Below are 19,655 nucleotides of genomic sequence, written 5' to 3'. Positions count from 1 at the left end.
AAAGCTGTGGATGCTACCAGAGACATACATCCAGGGTTTAGCCTGGGAGAAAAAGGCAATGGGACATTTGTCCCCTTCAACCAAATTCCGATGGGACATAGTCGAAGGCAAAAAGCGCCAAAGAGGACTGTATGCGTTTTGACCAAATATGCAAAATGAGGCAATATGGTGCCATTTGAGAATTAGCCACTATATCGTGTTATCTGTGTGTTTGTGTGTGCGTGTGTGTGTGTGTGTGTGTGTGTGTGTGTGTAATCCGATGTAAAGTGTACATTTGGTGGCGCAGTGGTACGTAATCTCAATTCGCCCTTTGACGCACTGAAGGGAATTGTGATGGGACATTTTCAGCTCAGATGTATAATGCGCTAATAGCGCAGGGCGCACTAGTAAATAAAACCCTGTACATGTATCGATCTATGTCTCTAATGATACGAACCCTTGTTCCTTTGTTCACTGATCATTTTCAAACTTGGCACAAAAATATAGCAGAAAATGTGTGTAGAATATACTCTTATACAAACATCGTTTTGCTTCGATGAGAAGTTTCTAGTGGTTAAACTGATCGACTGAGATAGGGAGTACAGTAAAACCTGCGAGCAAAGGACACCCTTGGGGAACCTTGCCACTGTCCTTTGTACAAAGGTGTCCTTTCTTTTGAATATGAATGCGCAGACATTTTTTGGGAAGAAAAAACCCAGCCAAATAGTTTTATTCTAAACTGTGCATTACATGTAGTCATACAGAAAGTGACAAAGAAAACAAGTTCAACATGCAACATGTATGTACAAAACCAGAATCAGTCTGGCTTGGTTCAGACGCACATCTTCAGAATGCTACTCAAGTTCATGACAGCTGTCAGCATTTCAGGGTGAACGGAGAACGAGCGAGAGAGAGAACGAGCGAGAGAGAGAGAGAGAGAGAGAGAGAGAGAGAGAGAGAGAGAGAGAGAGAGAGAGAGAGAGAGAGAGAGAGAGAGAGAGAACGACTGAGCGAGAGAGAGAGAGAACGGAGAACGAGCGATAGCGAGAACGAGCGAGAGAGAGAGAGAGAGAGAACGACTAAGCGAGAGAGAGAGAGAGAGAGAGAGAGAGAGAGAGAGAGAGAGAGAGAGAGAGAGAGAGAGAGAGAGAGAGAGAGAGAGAACGACTGAGCGAGAGAGAGAGAGAGAGAGAACGGAGAACGAGCGATAGCGAGAACGAGCGAGAGAGAGAGAGAGAGAGAGAACGACTAAGCGAGAGAGAGAGAGAGAGAGAGAGAGAGAGAGAGAGAGAGAGAGAGAGAGAGAGAGAGAGAGAGAGAGAGAGAGAGAGAGAGAGAGAGAGAACGACTGAGCGAGAGAGAGAGAAAGAGGTGCAATCGGTTTCTTATCTGAAGCAATGGGCCATTCACGGGAATATTCTTTGATCGAGCTCTCGAAAACCACTCGAAGAGTTCGCCGTTCAATTTCTTTATCACATCGACTCTTTCTTCTAAAGTCAGAAATTTCCGTTTTGACATGATGAGACCGCGATCGACGAAGGATGAGACGAAGATGCATCACAGTACAGAAAGTAGAAACCCTAACTTGTTTTTGTTTGTGAGTTCAGTTCAATTCACGGCATCGACCAATGAGCGTGCACCATACAAAAAATCAATCTTTCAAGTGCTGTCGTTGGCTTACAAAATAAGCTTCTCGCGCGTTCACATCGCCAGCGAGATTGTATTTGCAGAACCAAGATGGCGGACCGTTGTTGACAGGTAACGAACCAAATCGGGACCAAAAAAGAGTGTCCGCGTCCGCGCCTTTGAGGTGTCCGCTCTTTTAAGGTGTTTTTGAGTGTAAAATACATCCGTCCTCACTTGAAGTGTCCGTTATGCAAAGGTGTCCGCCGAATTAAGGGTCCGCTGGATGCAGGTTTTACTGTATACATGTATTAAGTGCTGTTCACATGGCAGACTTACAGCCAACTTGTGACCAACTTTAGTCGTTTGAAAATCGCTCCCGAGTTGTTCAGGCCGAATCGGGGAAAAGTCTGCCATGTGAACAGCCCCAGTGACTCGCCCCAGACTCGCGAACGAGTCGCGCCAGATTCCAAAACCCAGTTGAGCACTGCCCGACTCAGCCGTAACAAATAAACGACTCGCGCCAGACTTTTCTTATCGCGCGTACTGATTGGTTAGTTCTAGCCACTAGCTGAGTTAAATATAGACGTATACATCTCTGTGGCTCTAGCCTTCCCTTCGCCGGAAAACAACGAGGTCAACTGGACAATCCCGAAAGGCTAAGTCTGGCGAGACTCACCGCTTAAAACTAGTTTGCGAGTATGTGCTGTTCACATGGGCAGCGATTGTGATTTGACTTACCGCCGACTAAAATCGATTGAAATTAAAGTTGGGCAACAGTTGGTTGCAAGTCTGCTATGTGAACAGCACTTTAACAAATAGAATATATTACTTGCCATTTTGGGGTCGAAGAAGTATTTTTTATTTGCGAAATGTTTCCTTTGAGCTATAATTGTTCTGTCTTTTGTGTGGTCCTAAAGCCTTCTTTAAATACAATACAAAGCATTTTAGTGGGTTAAAAGGGTTAATGGTTTGCTGATTATCTCATAGTGTATAACACAGTATGTACCAAAAACATTCCTTCTGATTGACTTGCAGAAAACCAAGAAGTATATCAAGTTCTGAGCCACTGCTGGAGAGAAGCGACAAAATTTGCAAGATGAGAGCCCGGTTCAAACTTGCACCAGTGCTTCTAGCGTCAATATTCCTCAACATGACTTCAGCCATTCCCCTTCTCTTCAAAAGTGAGAAAACACATTCCTACAGTTTACACTACTTGGAGAAAAGCAACCACGATGAAACCAAGCTTCAAGAAGCCATGAAAAAGAGTAAACTTTTCTCGCAAACGTTTCCTCACGAAGTAAAACTGGCACCCTTCCTGCAATCAGGCAAGCTTCAGTCGATTACTTGTTCTCTCTGCAAGCTGGGTGTTGCCGCTGTGCAGAAAGCTCTTTCGTCAGGAATGTCAAGCGAAGCGATCGTGGAGCTTGCGAAGATCCTTTGCGTCACCTTTGCTCATGAGGATGACCGGGTGTGCACTGGCCTCGTCAATATGTTTAAGGTCAGTACGACTTAATTCTATTGATAAACGGTTCTGCTCAGCCTCAAGGTTTATTTTACTGATAAGAGATAACAATTGCAATTTTTATTTATTTATTTTCTACTTTGACTTTTGCACTGACACAGAATCAGACGCCAAAGAGGATGGGAAAAAAAAAGTGATTCTTAATCTCATTCCAGGACGAAGTTTTGACAGTCCTTGACAGCCTGATTCTGAGCCCTGAGGAAGTGTGCGGCCTGGTGTTTGGCGATGATTGCGCCGAGTCTTACTGGCCGTTTGACGCTTGGAATGTGACCTTGCCGGACGTCCCCAAGCCTCCTGTTGTGCCTCATGTACTGCCCAAGGTATTGATGCGTGGTTTTTGAACTCACCAAGAAATTGAAGAAACAACAATTTAAACAAGAATATCTCATGAATTCTTGTTGAAATTCTCAAATCTGTTACATCTCATTTACTGGCTAGTACATGTTTGCTGAAATGCGTAAACAACCAGCGAAGAGTAACTTATCAGTTCATGAAGAAACTAATATTATTTGATTCATATGTGACTCTGAAGCAGTAGTACTAATTGTACGCATTAGTACTATTACACTTACAGTATTACAATTATAATACCTTAAACTTCTGATGATCATTTTCAAGCTTTTATCTCTGTCTCTATCTGATTGTCTGTCTATCTCTGACTCTCACGGCATATCCGCCTCTTCCCGTTTACCTCTCAGGTTGAAGAATAATGCTCTTGATAAGCTGAGTTTGCTAAAAATGGTATGACATCATTATCAAGTTGTATTTAAAGTACCCCCTTTTAATACCTCGAAAGATCTGAGACAAAAAGCAGATGATCTTAAACTAGAGGTAAATTTACCGAGGTTATGAACAGAAAATCTGGATGGCCGAGTGGTAACGCACTTGCGCTGCGAGTTCGACCCTGGGTCAGGGCGTTAGCAATTTTCTCCCCCCTTTCCTAACCTAGGTGGTGGGTTCAAGTGCTAGTCTTTCGGATGAGACAATAAACCGAGGTCCCTTCATGTACACTACATTGGGGTATGCACTTGAAAGATCCCACGATTGACAAAAGGGTCTTTCCTGGCAAAATTGTATAGGCGTAGATAAACATGTCCACCAAAATACCCGTGTGACTTGGAATAATAGGCCGTGAAAGGTGGATGCAGCGCCTATAGGCTGTTGATCTACTGGCCGATGTGAATGCGTGATATATTGTGTAAAAAAAATTCCATCTCACACGGCATAAAGCGCTTTGAACTTCGGATAAGGCGCCATATAAATACCCGTTATTATTATCATTATTATTATTAAAAGGAAGGTCTGAAATTTGGGGCCTTAAAAGAGGGGGTCATGACGCATGGTGAGTCCTGTAAGCATTTGCTTTTCTTGTTTGCCTGGATTGTGTATGGCATTGAATAACATGACTGCATTGTCCAGTGTCTGTCGTCTACAGCCAGGCTCCCCCACGGTGCGCGTGTTGCACCTGACCGACATACACCTGGACACCCTGTACTCTGCCGGCAGCAAGGCTACCTGTGGTGAACCGCTCTGTTGTCGTGCCGACGATGGACAACCAGGTGTGACCATTGAAGCTTAGGGCTTATTTGTAGTGGTTGACAGAATCACCTGCGTCATAGTCAAACTGCCGTGCCATGATCCCGGAGGGAACTTGCTATTCCTGATCATCCAGGTGGCTCCGGCGAGGTCCCATATCTCCTCGGATCATGCCAGATAAAACATCTCAGCAGTTTCCAAGTTTAGATAACGATTCCCCTTAATCCACCCCCGGGCAGTTTATATTATAAACCTGGAGATTCATAATGATCAATCTCTCGTTGATCATGCATAATAAAAACTGATCAGCAATTGTGAATTCAGGTACGGAGTTCGTATGCCCTGATGGAGATTATATTAGATTAACTTGGTGGTTCACAGTGAGTGACCACCCATATATTATACGATGCATATACAAGAAAGGTCACAACACACATTTGAGAAAGTTGTGTTACAACCGTCTAATTGTTAAAACATTTCATCAAAACTTGACTAAATGTAAAAATGTGGGGATTTTTGTACACGCAAGCACAAGACCAAGTGCGCACGAACACGATCCTGTAATCCATGTCAGAGTTCGGTGGGTTATAGAAACACGAAAATACCCAGCATGCCTCCCCCGAAATTGGCGTATGGCTGCATAAATGGCGGGGTAAAAACGGTCATACACGTAAAATTCCACTCGTGCAAAAAACATGAGTGAACCTGGGGGTCTAAGCCCATTCATGAACAAAGAAGAAGATGATGTTCAAGTGGATGGGCCGAGTTCTATTCCGTGTATAAAAGCCTTGACATTATTTTTGTTTGTTTGTTTGTTTGCTTAACGCCCAGCCGACCACGAAGGTCTATATCAGGGCGGTGCTGCTTTGACATTTAACGTGCGCCACACACAAGACAGAAGTCGCAGCACAGGCTTCATGTCTCACCCAGTCACATTATTCTGACACCGGACCAACCAGTCCTAGCACTAACCGCATAATGCCAGACCGCGGAGCAGCCACTAGATTGCCAATTTTAAAGTCTTAGGTATGACCCGGCCGGGGTTCGAACCCACGACCTCCCGATCACGGGGCGGACGCCTTACCATTAGCCTTGACATTATCTGTGAAGGTGTACATATTAATATTTTACACAGGAGGTAAGCTTTCTTTAAGTTAAATCAAGGAAGTTTATTTATTGTGTTGAAGCTTAGGTCACAAGTTTGACTTGACCATTTTCAGACACAGGTGGGCCAGGGGCTGGTTACTATGGCGACTACCGCAACTGTGACACACCTGCCTGGACTCTGGAGGGGCTCTTCACTCACCTGGCCAAGCAACAGGTATTCACACTTGATTGGTGTTTGGGTGTTGACCCCTCAATTTAAGACTCCCCCCTCCCCTTTAAGACCCTAGCTCTTTTCTCAGACTTTCAGTTCAAAGCTTTGTAAATGTATCCCCCTTTTAGACTCTGTCACCCCCTGCGGGTTAGGGGGAAGAATTTACCCGATGCTCCCCAGCATGTCGTAAGAGGCGACTAACTGATTCTGTTTCTCCTTTTACCCTTGTTAAGTGTTTCTTGTATAGAATATAGTCAATGTTTGTAAAGATTTTAGTCAAGCAGTATGTAAGAAATGTTAAGTCCTTTGTACTGGAAACTTGCATTCTCCCAGTAAGGTCATATATTGTACTACGTTGCAAGCCCCTGGAGCAATTTTTTGATTGGTGCTTTTGTGGGCAGGAAACAATTGACAAGGGGCTCTATCCCATCCCCTCCCTTTCCCTGTCGCGATATAACCTTGAACGGTTGAAAACGACGTTAAACACCAAATAAACAAACAAATTAGACTGTCCTTTTTAAGGCCTGATTTTCTCAGATGTTTGGAGGTCATAAGCGCTGAAAATTCACAACCTTCTCCTCAGAGCTGAAAAAGTCGTATGAGTTACCACGTGTTCGGGAGCGGTAGTGACGTAGTACACACCAAGGGGAGGACCCATGGTCTGGCGTCCTTACCAACGCATCCGTTTACACTTTTTTGTGGTGGGATTGCTTCCCTTTAAAGTTTTTAGACGGTTAGCGCTTTTCAGACCTTAGCATCTCGGACTACGTCAATGCTATATGTGATTCGGGTAAGTATATTAATCAAATGATAATGTAGTACTAAAATTTTCGATTCTACTGTATGGTTAATCTGTGGGACTGGACTTATTCTTTTTTACGGAAAGAAAAGTTGCAGTGAGGTTGCATGCTGCGCTCTGAAAATATACCATGCTTGTTTGAGAATACACTAGCTTAATGGCTCAAAACCGTAGGACTTTTAATATTAATTTTAACGTAACACTAGCTGTTCTCCAAGTGCAAAACAGGGGTTCCCACATTTGAAAATAGCAATGCTCAGTTATGCATTTGAAGACTTCACAAAACGAAGGACATTGTGTATCATGTAAGAGAGAGTGTAGAACAAAGGCAAATGTACATATTTTGTGAAGTACACATCTTATCAGGAGCAACAGTCTTACCATGGAGGTTACATGCCAAACATGAAGGCTTCAGTGAGGGAGAACTCATTTAAAAAAAAAACAAGTCGCGTAAGGCGAAAATACAATATTTAGTCAAGTAGCTGTCGAACTCACAGAACACGTGGAATTGACAAGAAGAGCGGGGTATTCGTTGCGCTGAGAAGGATAGCACGCTTTTCTGTACCTCTCTTTGTTTTAACTTTCTGAGCGTGTTTTTAATCCAAACATATCATATCTATATATTTTTGGAATCAGGAACCGACAAGGAATAAGATGAAAGTGTTTTTAAATTGATTTCGAAAAAAAAAATTTGATAATAATTTTTATATATTTAATTTTCAGAGCTTGTTTTTAATCCGAATATAACATATTTATATGTTTTTGGAATCAGCAAATGATGGAGAATAAGATAAACGTAAATTTGGATCGTTTTATAAATTTTTATTTTTTTTTACAATTTTCCGATTTTTAATGACCAAAGTCATTAATTAATTTTTAAGCCACCAAGCTGAAATGCAATACCGAACCCCGGGCTTCGTTGAAGAGTACTTGACCAAAATTTCAACCAATTTGGTTGAAAAATGAGGGCGTGACAGTGCCGCCTCAACTTTCACGAAAAGCCGGATATGACGTCATCAAAGACATTTATCAAAAAAATGAAAAAAACGTTCGGGGATTTCATACCCAGGAACTCTCATGTCAAATTTCATAAAGATCGGTCCAGTAGTTTAGTCTGAATCGCTCTACACACACACACACACACACACACGCACGCACACACACACATACGCACATACACCACGACCCTCGTTTCGATTCCCCCTCGATGTTAAAATATTTAGTCAAAACTTGACTAAATATAAAAAGAAGTTCTTTTTTGGGGGGACATCATTTGCATGCAGGTTGCTACTACCCTTATTTTTTGCCTTCTCTCTCTCTTTTGTTGTTGTTTTTTTACAGGCAGGGAGCATCCTTCTTCGTAGTTTTTATATTTAGTCAAGTTTTGACTAAATATTTTAACATCGAGGGGGAATCGAAACGAGGGTCGTGGTGTATGTGCGTGCGTGCGTGCGTGCGTGCGTGCGTGTGTCTGTGTGTCTGTGTGTGTGTAGAGCGATTCAGACTAAACTACTGGACCGATCTTTATGAAATTTGACATGAGAGTTCCTGGGTATGAAATCCCCGAACGTTTTTTTTCATTTTTTTGATAAATGTCTTTGATGACGTCATATCCGGCTTTTCGTGAAAGTTGAGGCGGCACTGTCACGCCCTCATTTTTCAACCAAATTGGTTGAAATTTTGGTCAAGTAATCTTTGACGAAGCCCGGGGTTCGGTATTGCATTTCAGCTTGGTGGCTTAAAAATTAATTAATGACTTTGGTCATTAAAAATCTGAAAATTGTAAAAAAAAAAAAAATTTATAAAACGATCCAAATTTACGTTTATCTTATTCTCCATCATTTGCTGATTCCAAAAACATATAAATATGTTATATTCGGATTAAAAACAAGCTCTGAAAATTAAATATATAAAAATTATTATCAAAATTAAATTGTCCAAATCAATTTAAAAACACTTTCATCTTATTCCTTGTCGGTTCCTGATTCCAAAAACATATAGATATGATATGTTTGGATTAAAAACACGCTCAGAAAGTTAAAACAAAGAGAGGTACAGAAAAGCGTGCTATCCTTCTTAGCGCAACTACTACCCCGCTCTTCTTGTCAATTTCACTGCCTTTGCCATGAGCGGTGGCCTGACGATGCTACGAGTAAAATGGCATTGCGTTTCATTCTGTGAGTTCGACAGCTACTTGACTAAATATTGTATTTTCGCCTTACGCGACTTGTTTTTTCTTTTCTCAGTCACATTCTTACATTTTATAATCGACAAATCTCATTTTCAGTTTGACTACATCCTATGGACGGGCGACCTGCCAGCCCACAACATATGGAATCAGAGTCGTAGCGACCAGACGGGGATGTTGCGAAACCTGACAGCCATGGTGAAGAAATACTTCCCTGACAAGCCCGTCTTTCCCGCTCTCGGCAACCATGAAAGCTCACCTGTAAACAGGTAAACCTTTACGTGTTATATACTCCTAACTATAGGAAGGCATTGTCAACAAACAAAAAAGTCTTTTTATTACTACAACCGTCTTCGGGACCTTCTAAGATATTAGTCACAGCAACATTTTTCTTTTTCTGCCGTGTCTCTTGTTTGTCAACTTTCAAGGCAGTTAGGTTGATGTTCTTGTGAATGTGTTGTTTTGTCCTGTATTTTGTTTGTTTGTTTGCTTAACGCCCAGCCGACCACGAAGGGCCATATCAGGGCGGTGCTGCTTTGACATATAACGTGCGCCACACACAAGACAGAAGTCGCTGCACAGGCTTCATGTCTCACCCAGTCACATTATTCTGACACCGGACCAACCAGCCCTAGCACTAACCCCATAATGCCAGACGCCAGGCGGAGCAGCCACTAGATTGCCAATTTTAAAGTTTTAGGTATGACCCGGCCGGGGTTTGAACCCACGACCTCCCGATCACGGGGCGGACACCTTACCACTAGGCCAACCGTGCCGGTATTTGTCCTGTATTAAATGTTAACAAAATTAGTTTGATGGTAATAGTAGCTAGGGCATTAACACAGTGCAAGTGATTGCATGCACAAGCCACTTTAAAAACAGGGCAGTCACGACTTGACTTTGTACAGTTACAATTTATGTGGAATATTCCTCACTATATAGTACATGCAAGAATGATTGCACTAGCAAGTCTTTAAAACAAGCATTTCTTCACATATGATTCATTGCTCCCACAAACAATCTTTCAGTCAAAACTTACAGTAACTGTGTTATTGTTGAACATTGCAGTAACTGTGTTATTGTTGAACATTGCAGTAACTGTGTTATTGTTGAACATTGAGAGTGACCTCTCACAGGGCACACGGGTGACAGTTCAGTGGATTCCTGCCCACTGTGGCCTGGCAGGAAACGAGGAGGCGAACAGACTGGCTAAGTCTGGCAGCAGTCTGGAGCAAGAAAACCAGCCAGCCTATTACAGGGAGGTCAAAACTCTGGTCAAATGTCAGTACAGAACACTCAGGGAAGAACTACACAGCCACCCATCTGATGATCAGATGCCTCACCTACAACGTCAACAGCAGACCACCATATTCAGACTACGGACTGGGGCCCAAGGACTGTTATGCCGGGGTGGAAGTAGAGATAAGCGCCTACTTCCCAAGAAATGCTCCCTATGGCTTCGTGTCTCCAAACACCTCTGACAGTCAAATCCAGCTCCTGGCCTTCACGTGGCGGGCCCTGTCTTCGACTAACAGGAGAAGGGATGCAGGCGGGTCCCTGGCGCCTTAAAACCAGCTGGTTCGGGCAGATGGGGCTCGTCAACCTTGGATGGTCGCTCATCTAGGAGAAGGACAACTCCGATTTCAAAACCCGCACTGCCTTGTGTGCGCCTTGGGAAAAGCAAAGGCTACGAGAAGGAAAACTTCGACAACAAACCCGGGTAGAGTGGACTCGACAGCCCAGCAAGGCAGCTACTCTTGGGGAGGAGGCAACCCTGAGTAAGAACCTCAACCACCGAAGACGGAAGACAGCAGCCAACTTGGCGTGGGGAGAAAATCGGCTGTCTACGCTTCCACGATAATATGGCCGAACATCGAACGCAGAAGAAGAAGAAGACTACGGACTGGTCACTGCCGACTGCGTGCCCATGCACCTGTATCGCCTTGGGGTGTCGCACACACCTGACTGCTCATGTGAGACAGCCCCACAGACCCCACAGCACATCCTGCAGTCCTGTCCCCTATACCAAGACGCAGGGACACGGCACTGGCCGCATGGAGCTACTCTAGCGGAGAAATTCTGGGGCACCATGCAAACAAGACCTGGACACGACCACAAACTTCATAACCCATTTTAAATTGCTACACTTGAGGCTAACTACAGGCAGGTCTGGTTAAGAAAAAGGGAATACACATTTTTATTTGTTAAATTGTTTATTTTGGTGGTCCAACTGTTATAATATAGTGGAACCCCCCTTTCAAGGACCCCCCCCCCCCCCTCCCCCAATTTAAGTTTTCTGCTTTTTCAGCTTTTCTGTTCACACTGTCTGTTAATTTACCTCTATTTTAGGGCTCCCTCCTTTTTAAGACCAGTGATTTTCTCAAATTTGTGGAAGTTTTGCAAGGGGGTTCCACTGTACTAGCTGCAGCAATGCTGTGAAAGGGAGAACAGCCTGGACGTTGTGTTTTGTTGTTTCAGCTTCCCTCCCAGTGAAATCAAGGGGAACCAGTCCATCTCGTGGCTGTATGACGCTCTGGCTGACACATGGGCTGCTTGGCTGCCTGCTGAAACTCTTGACACTATCAGGACGTATGTACATTTGCTTTGTATCCTTCAGACTGTTTTAAAAATGAGATGATTCTTTGAGGAAGGGGGGGGAGGGGGAGAGAGAGAGAGAGAGAGAGAGAGAGAGAGAGAGAGAGAGAGAGAGAGAGAGAGAGAGAGAGAGAGAGAGAGAGAGAGAGAGAGAGAGAGAGAGAGAGAGAGAGAGAGAAAGTGTGTGTCTCAGAAAGAGATAGAGACAGAGAGAGAGAGAGAGACTGTATGTGTATGTGTTTGTGTGGACTGTGTGCACATGAACTCTGTGTGTTTTGGTGTGTCTGTTACTGTGTCTGTGTGTTAGTATGAGACTTATGTCTGTGTGTTAGTATGGGGAGACTTATGTCTGTGTGTTAGTATGAGACTTATGTCTGTGTGTTAGTATGGGGAGACTTATGTCTGTGTGTTAGTATGAGACTTATGTCTGTGTGTTAGTATGGGGAGACTTATGTCTGTGTGTTAGTATGAGACTTATGTCTGTGCGTTAGTATGGGGAGACTTATGTCTGTGTGTTAGTATGGGGAGACTTATGTCTGTGTGTTAGTATGAGACTTATGTCTGTGTGTTAGTATGGGGAGACTTATGTCTGTGTGTTAGTATGAGACTTATGTCTGTGTGTTAGTATGGGGAGACTTATGTCTGTGTGTTAGTATGAGACTTATGTCTGTGTGTTAGTATGGGGAGACTTATGTCTGTGTGTTAGTATGAGACTTATGTCTGTGTGTTAGTATGGGGAGACTTATGTCTGTGTGTTAGTATGGGGAGACTTATGTCTGTGTGTTAGTATGGGGAGACTTATGTCTGTGTGTTAGTATGAGACTTATGTCTGTGCGTTAGTATGGGGAGACTTATGTCTGTGTGTTAGTATGGGGAGACTTATGTCTGTGCGTTAGTATGGGGAGACTTATGTCTGTGTTAGTATGGGGAGACTTATGCCTGTGTGTGATTGAATTGCATGCAAGCATGTACTGTGCTTGGGTGGGAGGATGTTTTTAATGGATTGTGTATTTCTAAGCTTATGCATGTTCACTTTTGCTTTGGATGATCAGTTTTGTGATAGTTTGTTATGTGTCTGTTTTCAGGGGAGCTTACTACTCCGTGAGTCCATACCCAGGTCTGAGAGTTGTCTCTGTCAATACCAATGCTTGTAACAACATGAACTGGTAAGCATTGTAAAACCAGCACAACTGTTACACGCTACCCTTAGCTCTTTATGTGGAATAAATGTCTTTGAACTTGGAGTTAAATTGTGACAAAAATGCTTACACCCGGACAACATTAATTTTGAAAGATTTTCTTTTCTCAAACTTTTTATGATACATATTTTAACGTGTACAATTATCTCCTTTGGCAATGTTTTTGTGTATTTGAAACAAACAGTATTTCATCAGATACACTGTAGCTTCAGGCATGGGAAGTGTCCGCTGAAAGGCAAATTTCTGCATAAGTGTCCGTCGAAAAAATAAATTGGGGAGACCAAAATGGTTCTTAAACAGATCTGAAATGAAGCAGAGTGTATTTCAGGTGGCTGTTCTTCAACGAGACGGACCCAGACGGACAGCTGGCTTGGTTGATCAAAACACTGCAGAAGGCAGAGAACAAGAAAGAAAAGGTACAGCAATATTATGTATCTATTGAACATTGGATGGGGCGGTCTCACAGCAATGTTATGTATCTATTGAACATTGGATGGGGTGGTCTCAGAGCAATGTTATGTATCTATTGAACATTGGATGGGGTGGTCTCACAGCAATGTTATGTATCTATTGAACATTGGATGGGGTGGTCTCACAGCAATGTTATGTATCTATTGAACATTGGATGGGGTGGTCTCAGAGCAATGTTATGTATCTATTGAACATTGGATGGGGCGGTCTCACAGCAATGTTATGTATCTATTGAACATTGGATGGGGCGGTCTCACAGCAATGTTATGTATCTATTGAACATTGGATGGGGTGGTCTCAGAGCAATGTTATGTATCTATTGAACATTGGATGGGGCGGTCTCACAGCAATGTTATGTATCTATTGAACATTGGATGGGGCGGTCTCACAGCAATGTTATGTATCTATTGAACATTGGATGGGGCGGTCTCACAGCAATGTTATGTATCTATTGAACATTGGATGGGGTGGTCTCACAGCAATGTTATGTATCTATTGAACATTGGATGGGGCGGTCTCACAGCAATGTTATGTATCTATTGAACATTGGATGGGGCGGTCTCACAGCAATGTTATGTATCTATTGAACATTGGATGGGGTGGTCTCACAGCAATAGTATGTATCTATTGAACATTGGATGGGGTGGTCTCACAGCAATATTATGTGTCTATTGAACATTGGATGGGGTGGTCTCACAGCAATATTATGTGTCTATTGAACATTGGATGGGGCGGTCTCACAGCAATGTTATGTATCTATTGAACATTGGATGGGGCGGTCTCACAGCAATGTTATGTATCTATTGAACATTGGATGGGGTGGTCTCAGAGCAATATTATGTATCTATTGAACATTGGATGGGGTGGTCTCAGAGCAATATTATGTATCTATTGAACATTGGATGGGGCGGTCTCACAGCAATGTTATGTATCTATTGAACATTGGATGGGGTGGTCTCAGAGCAATGTTATGTATCTATTGAACATTGGATGGGGTGGTCTCACAGCAATATTATGTATCTATTGAACATTGGATGGGGTGGTCTCACAGCAATATTATGTATCTATTGAACATTGGATGGGGTGGTCTCACAGCAATGTTATGTATCTATTGAACATTGGATGGGGCGGTCTCACAGCAATGTTATGTATCTATTGAACATTGGATGGGGTGGTCTCAGAGCAATGTTATGTATCTATTGAACATTGGATGGGGTGGTCTCACAGCAATGTTATGTATCTATTGAACATTGGATGGGGTGGTCTCACAGCAATATTATGTATCTATTGAACATTGGATGGGGTGGTCTCACAGCAATATTATGTATCTATTGAACATTGGATGGGGTGGTCTCACAGCAATGTTATGTATCTATTGAACATTGGATGGGGTGGTCTCACAGCAATATTATGTATCTATTGAACATTGGATGGGGTGGTCTCACAGCAATATTATGTATCTATTGAACATTGGATGGGGTGGTCTCACAGCAATATTATGTATCTATTGAACATTGGATGGGGTGGTCTCACAGCAATATTATGTATCTATTGAACATTGGATGGGGTGGTCTCACAGCAATGTTATGTATCTATTGAACATTGGATGGGGTGGTCTCAGAGCAATGTTATGTATCTATTGAACATTGGATGGGGTGGTCTCACAGCAATGTTATGTATCTATTGAACATTGGATGGGGTGGTCTCACAGCAATGTTATGTATCTATTGAACATTGGATGGGGTGGTCTCACAGCAATGTTATGTATCTATTGAACATTGGATGGGGTGGTCTCACAGCAATATTATGTATCTATTGAACATTGGATGGGGTGGTCTCAGAGCAATGTTATGTATCTATTGAACATTGGATGGGGTGGTCTCACAGCAATGTTATGTATCTATTGAACATTGGATGGGGTGGTCTCACAGCAATGTTATGTATCTATTGAACATTGGATGGGGTGGTCTCACAGCAATGTTATGTATCTATTGAACATTGGATGGGGTGGTCTCACAGCAATGTTATGTATCTATTGAACATTGGATGGGGTGGTCTCACAGCAATGTTATGTATCTATTGAACATTGGATGGGGTGGTCTCAGAGCAATATTATGTATCTATTGAACATTGGATGGGGCGGTCTCACAGCAATATTATGTATCTATTGAACATTGGATGGGGTGGTCTCACAGCAATATTATGTATCTATTGAACATTGGATGGGGTGGTCTCACAGCAATATTATGTATCTATTGAACATTGGATGGGGTGGTCTCACAGCAATATTATGTATCTATTGAACATTGGATGGGGCGGTCTCACAGCAATGTTATGTATCTATTGAACATTGGATGGGGTGGTCTCACAGCAATATTATGTATCTATTGAACATTGGATGGGGTGGTCTCACAGCAATATTATGTATCTATTGAACATTGGATGGGGTGGTCTCACAGCAATGTTATGTATCTATTGAACATTGGATGGGGCGGTCTCACAGCAATATTATGTATCTATTGAACATTGGATGGGGTGGTCTCACAGCAATATTATGTATCTATTGAACATTGGATGGGGTGGTCTCACAGCAATGTTATGTATCTATTGAACATTGGATGGGGCGGTCTCACAGCAATATTATGTATCTATTGAACATTGGATGGGGTGGTCTCACAGCAATATTATGTATCTATTGAACATTGGATGGGGTGGTCTCACAGCAATATTATGTATCTATTGAACATTGGATGGGGCGGTCTCACAGCAATATTATGTATCTATTGAACATTGGATGGGGTGGTCTTACAGCAATGTTATGTATCTATTGAACATTGGATGGGGCGGTCTCACAGCAATATTATGTATCTATTGAACATTGGATGGGGTGGTCTCACAGCAATATTATGTATCTATTGAACATTGGATGGGGTGGTCTCACAGCAATGTTATGTATCTATTGAACATTGGATGGGGCGGTCTCACAGCAATGTTATGTATCTATTGAACATTGGATGGGGTGGTCTCACAGCAATATTATGTATCTATTGAACATTGGATGGGGTGGTCTCACAGCAATATTATGTATCTATTGAACATTGGATGGGGTGGTCTCACAGCAATATTATGTATCTATTGAACATTGGATGGGGTGGTCTCACAGCAATATTATGTATCTATTGAACATTGGATGGGGTGGTCTCACAGCAATGTTATGTATCTATTGAACATTGGATGGGGTGGTCTCACAGCAATGTTATGTATCTATTGAACATTGGATGGGGTGGTCTCAGAGCAATGTTATGTATCTATTGAACATTGGATGGGGTGGTCTCACAGCAATGTTATGTATCTATTGAACATCGGATGGGGTGGTCTCACAGCAATGTTATGTATCTATTGAACATTGGATGGGGTGGTCTCACAGCAATGTTATGTATCTATTGAACATTGGATGGGGTGGTCTCACAGCAATGTTATGTATCTATTGAACATTGGATGGGGTGGTCTCACAGCAATGTTATGTATCTATTGAACATTGGATGGGGTGGTCTCACAGCAATGTTATGTATCTATTGAACATTGGATGGGGTGGTCTCACAGCAATATTATGTATCTATTGAACATTGGATGGGGTGGTCTCACAGCAATGTTATGTATCTATTGAACATTGGATGGGGTGGTCTCACAGCAATATTATGTATCTATTCAACATTGGATGGGGTGGTCTCAGAGCAATATTATGTATCTATTCAACATTGGATGGGGTGGTCTCACAGCAATATTATGTATCTATTGAACATTGGATGGGGTGGTCTCACAGCAATATTATGTATCTATTCAACATTGGATGGGGTGGTCTCAGAGCAACACGGACTATCTCAATCTGTGTAAAATGTCATATTTTGGTCAAAAATACAAATAACATATAGTATTTGCAATTTGTAATTTCTATCACATAAAGTTATAAAGCTAATTGCATTAGTTGGTTCACTAGCTGCTGTTCATGGTTGGTCTTTAAGCTTTGGAAAGGGAGAGTCATCTTCTTCTTCTTCTTCAGCGTTCCAGAAATTCTGGTGACGTATGAGCTCGTTTGCCCATTTGGGTTCCCCACACTATACTCGGAGAGCATAGTCAGCTTCACTCCGCTTTCGTTGGGTAGGCATGCTTGGTATTTTCGTGTTTCCATAACCCACCTAACTCCGACATGGATTACAGGATCTTTTCCGTGCGCACTTGGTCTTGTGCTTGCGTCACAACACACGAAGGGGGTTAAGTCACTAAGCAGGTCTGCACAGAAGTTGACCTGGGAGATCGGGAAAAAAATCTCCACTCTTAACCCACCAGGCGGCAACGACCGGGATTCAAAGACTCAAAATGTTTACTGTCCTCATAAAAACAAGGAAAATTGCCTTACAGTGTCAGGCGATCACAGACATAAAAACATCACATGTATTAAGAATTAAACGATTGCACTTAAAACTAATAACTCTAGCCCGCGACCTCCCGATTAGGAGGCCGACGTCTTACCACTGCGCCACTTCGCCCGTCATAAGGGGAGAGTCATCATAAACATAGCCAGGGCACATCAATTAAAAAAGTTTTTGGCTTTTAATTAGAGCTGCAGCCAATCTCAGGTCCTCACACTTTGCTAATAAGTCCAACTGCTACCACTCCATACCAGGAGACAAAAGTAATCAGTGAGGATCTGAAACAAATGTGACCCTCCACCACGAAATGAGTCGCATGTCACCTCGCGCGGTTCTGCGCTAGGCTTAATATAAGTCCGGGGAGTGTCTGGTAACAGTGTGAGGGTCACCTTAGTCACAGGCTTATAACTCATACAGGTTTTGCTCTTTTCTAAAACGGTTTTCACCACTGGATAGGGCCTACAAAACTCTTTAAGAAAATGTAAAAATATGAAAATCATGCAAAGGTGACATGCGACTCATTCCGTGGTGGAGGGTGACAAATGAGGCAAAGCGCTATTCAGAGATCAAATCACCAAAGGGAAGTAAGCGGTCTAAATTTTTTATTTGTTTGTTTGCTTAACGCCCAGCCGACCACGAAGGGCCATATCAGGGCGGTGCTGCTTTGACATTTAACGTGACAGAAGTCGCAGCACAGGCTTCATGTCTCACCCAGTCACATTATTCTGAAACCGGACCAACCAGTCCTAGCACTAACCCCATAATGCCAGACGCCAGGCGGAGCAGCCACTAGATTACCACTAGGCCAACCGTGCCGGTAGCGGTCTAAATGCATATGACATGTGTAATGGAGTAAGCGAGAGTTATAGTCGGAACCAATCTCCTGGCACCTGAGAGAATAAGTCGCTTGTTCATTTCAATGCTGGTTATTCTCTCAGGTGCCAAGAGATTGGTTCTGGGTGGCCGAGTGGTAACGCACTTGCGCTCGGAAGCGAGAGGTTGCGAGTTCGACCCTGGGTCAGGGCGTTGGCAATTTTCTCCCCCCCCTTTCCTAACCTAGGTGGTGGGTTCAAGTGCTAGTCTTTCGGATGAGACGAAAAACCGAGGTCCCTTCGTGTACACTACATTGGGGTGTGCACGTTAAAGATCCCACGATTGACAAAAAGGTCTTTCCTGGCAAAATTGTATAGTCATAAATAAAAAAATTTCCACCAAAATACCCGTGTGACTTGGAATAATAGGCCGTGAAAAGTAGGATATGCGCCGAAATGGCTGCGATCTGCTGGTCGATGTGAATGCGTGATGTATTGTGTAAAAAATTCCATCTCACACGGCATAAAAAGATCCCTGCGCCTTGAGTCCGAGTCTGGAGATACGCGCGCGATATAAGACTTCATATAATAGTGTAACTCTCGCTTACTCCATTGCACATGTATGCATTTAGACCGCTTACTTCCCTTTGCTTATTTAATCAGTGAGGATCACAAGTCCTGTCATTCAGATAAAACATTGTTCGTATTTATGTACAGGTTCACATCATAGGACACATCCCCCCTGGCATTGACGACTGTCTGGAGATGTGGAGTCGCAACTTTTACAAGATCGTTGACAGGTGAGGAAATTGGAATTTCATTGCTGATATTTCTTCCTCTCACAACCACCTGAACAAATATTGCAGCTCAGTAGGGATGGTGGTACGTATGTTCAGAAAATGTGGCTTATATCTATATACATCTGTGTGTGTGTGTGTGTGTGTGTCTTCCTTTCTCTCTCTCTCTCTCTCTCTCTCTCTCTCTCTCTCTCTCTATCTGTCTCCCTCACTCTCTCTCTCCCTCGCTCTTTCTCTCGCTCTCTCTCTCTCTCGCTCTTGCTCTCTCTCTCGCTCTCTCTCTCTTGCTCTCTCTCTCTCCCTCTCTTTTTCTCTCCCTCTCTCTCTATCTGTCTCTCTATCTGTCTCTCTCGCTCTCTCTCTCCCTCGTTCTTTCTCTCGCT

General features: G+C 42.9%; 1 protein-coding gene across 1 annotated transcript in view; it reads left to right on the top strand.

Annotated features, from left to right (window-relative positions):
• The window catches only part of LOC138979443 (sphingomyelin phosphodiesterase-like), a 36,282-nt gene that overhangs the window by 509 nt on the left and 16,118 nt on the right, over positions 1–19,655 (top strand). The window contains exons 2-10 of the mRNA XM_070352162.1: positions 2,641–3,103; positions 3,283–3,447; positions 4,563–4,686; positions 5,884–5,984; positions 9,068–9,237; positions 11,447–11,557; positions 12,649–12,729; positions 13,091–13,178; positions 19,193–19,275. Of these exons, the coding sequence (XP_070208263.1) occupies positions 2,702–3,103; positions 3,283–3,447; positions 4,563–4,686; positions 5,884–5,984; positions 9,068–9,237; positions 11,447–11,557; positions 12,649–12,729; positions 13,091–13,178; positions 19,193–19,275 (1,325 nt within the window). The 5' untranslated portion in view covers positions 2,641–2,701. The remainder of the gene's footprint in view (positions 1–2,640; positions 3,104–3,282; positions 3,448–4,562; positions 4,687–5,883; positions 5,985–9,067; positions 9,238–11,446; positions 11,558–12,648; positions 12,730–13,090; positions 13,179–19,192; positions 19,276–19,655) is intronic.

Source organism: Littorina saxatilis, linkage group LG11, assembly GCF_037325665.1.
Source record: "Littorina saxatilis isolate snail1 linkage group LG11, US_GU_Lsax_2.0, whole genome shotgun sequence".
NCBI classification, from domain to species: Eukaryota; Metazoa; Mollusca; class Gastropoda; order Littorinimorpha; family Littorinidae; genus Littorina; species Littorina saxatilis.
Note: the sequence above shows the minus strand (reverse complement) of the source record. Positions and strands in the feature narration are given on the sequence as shown.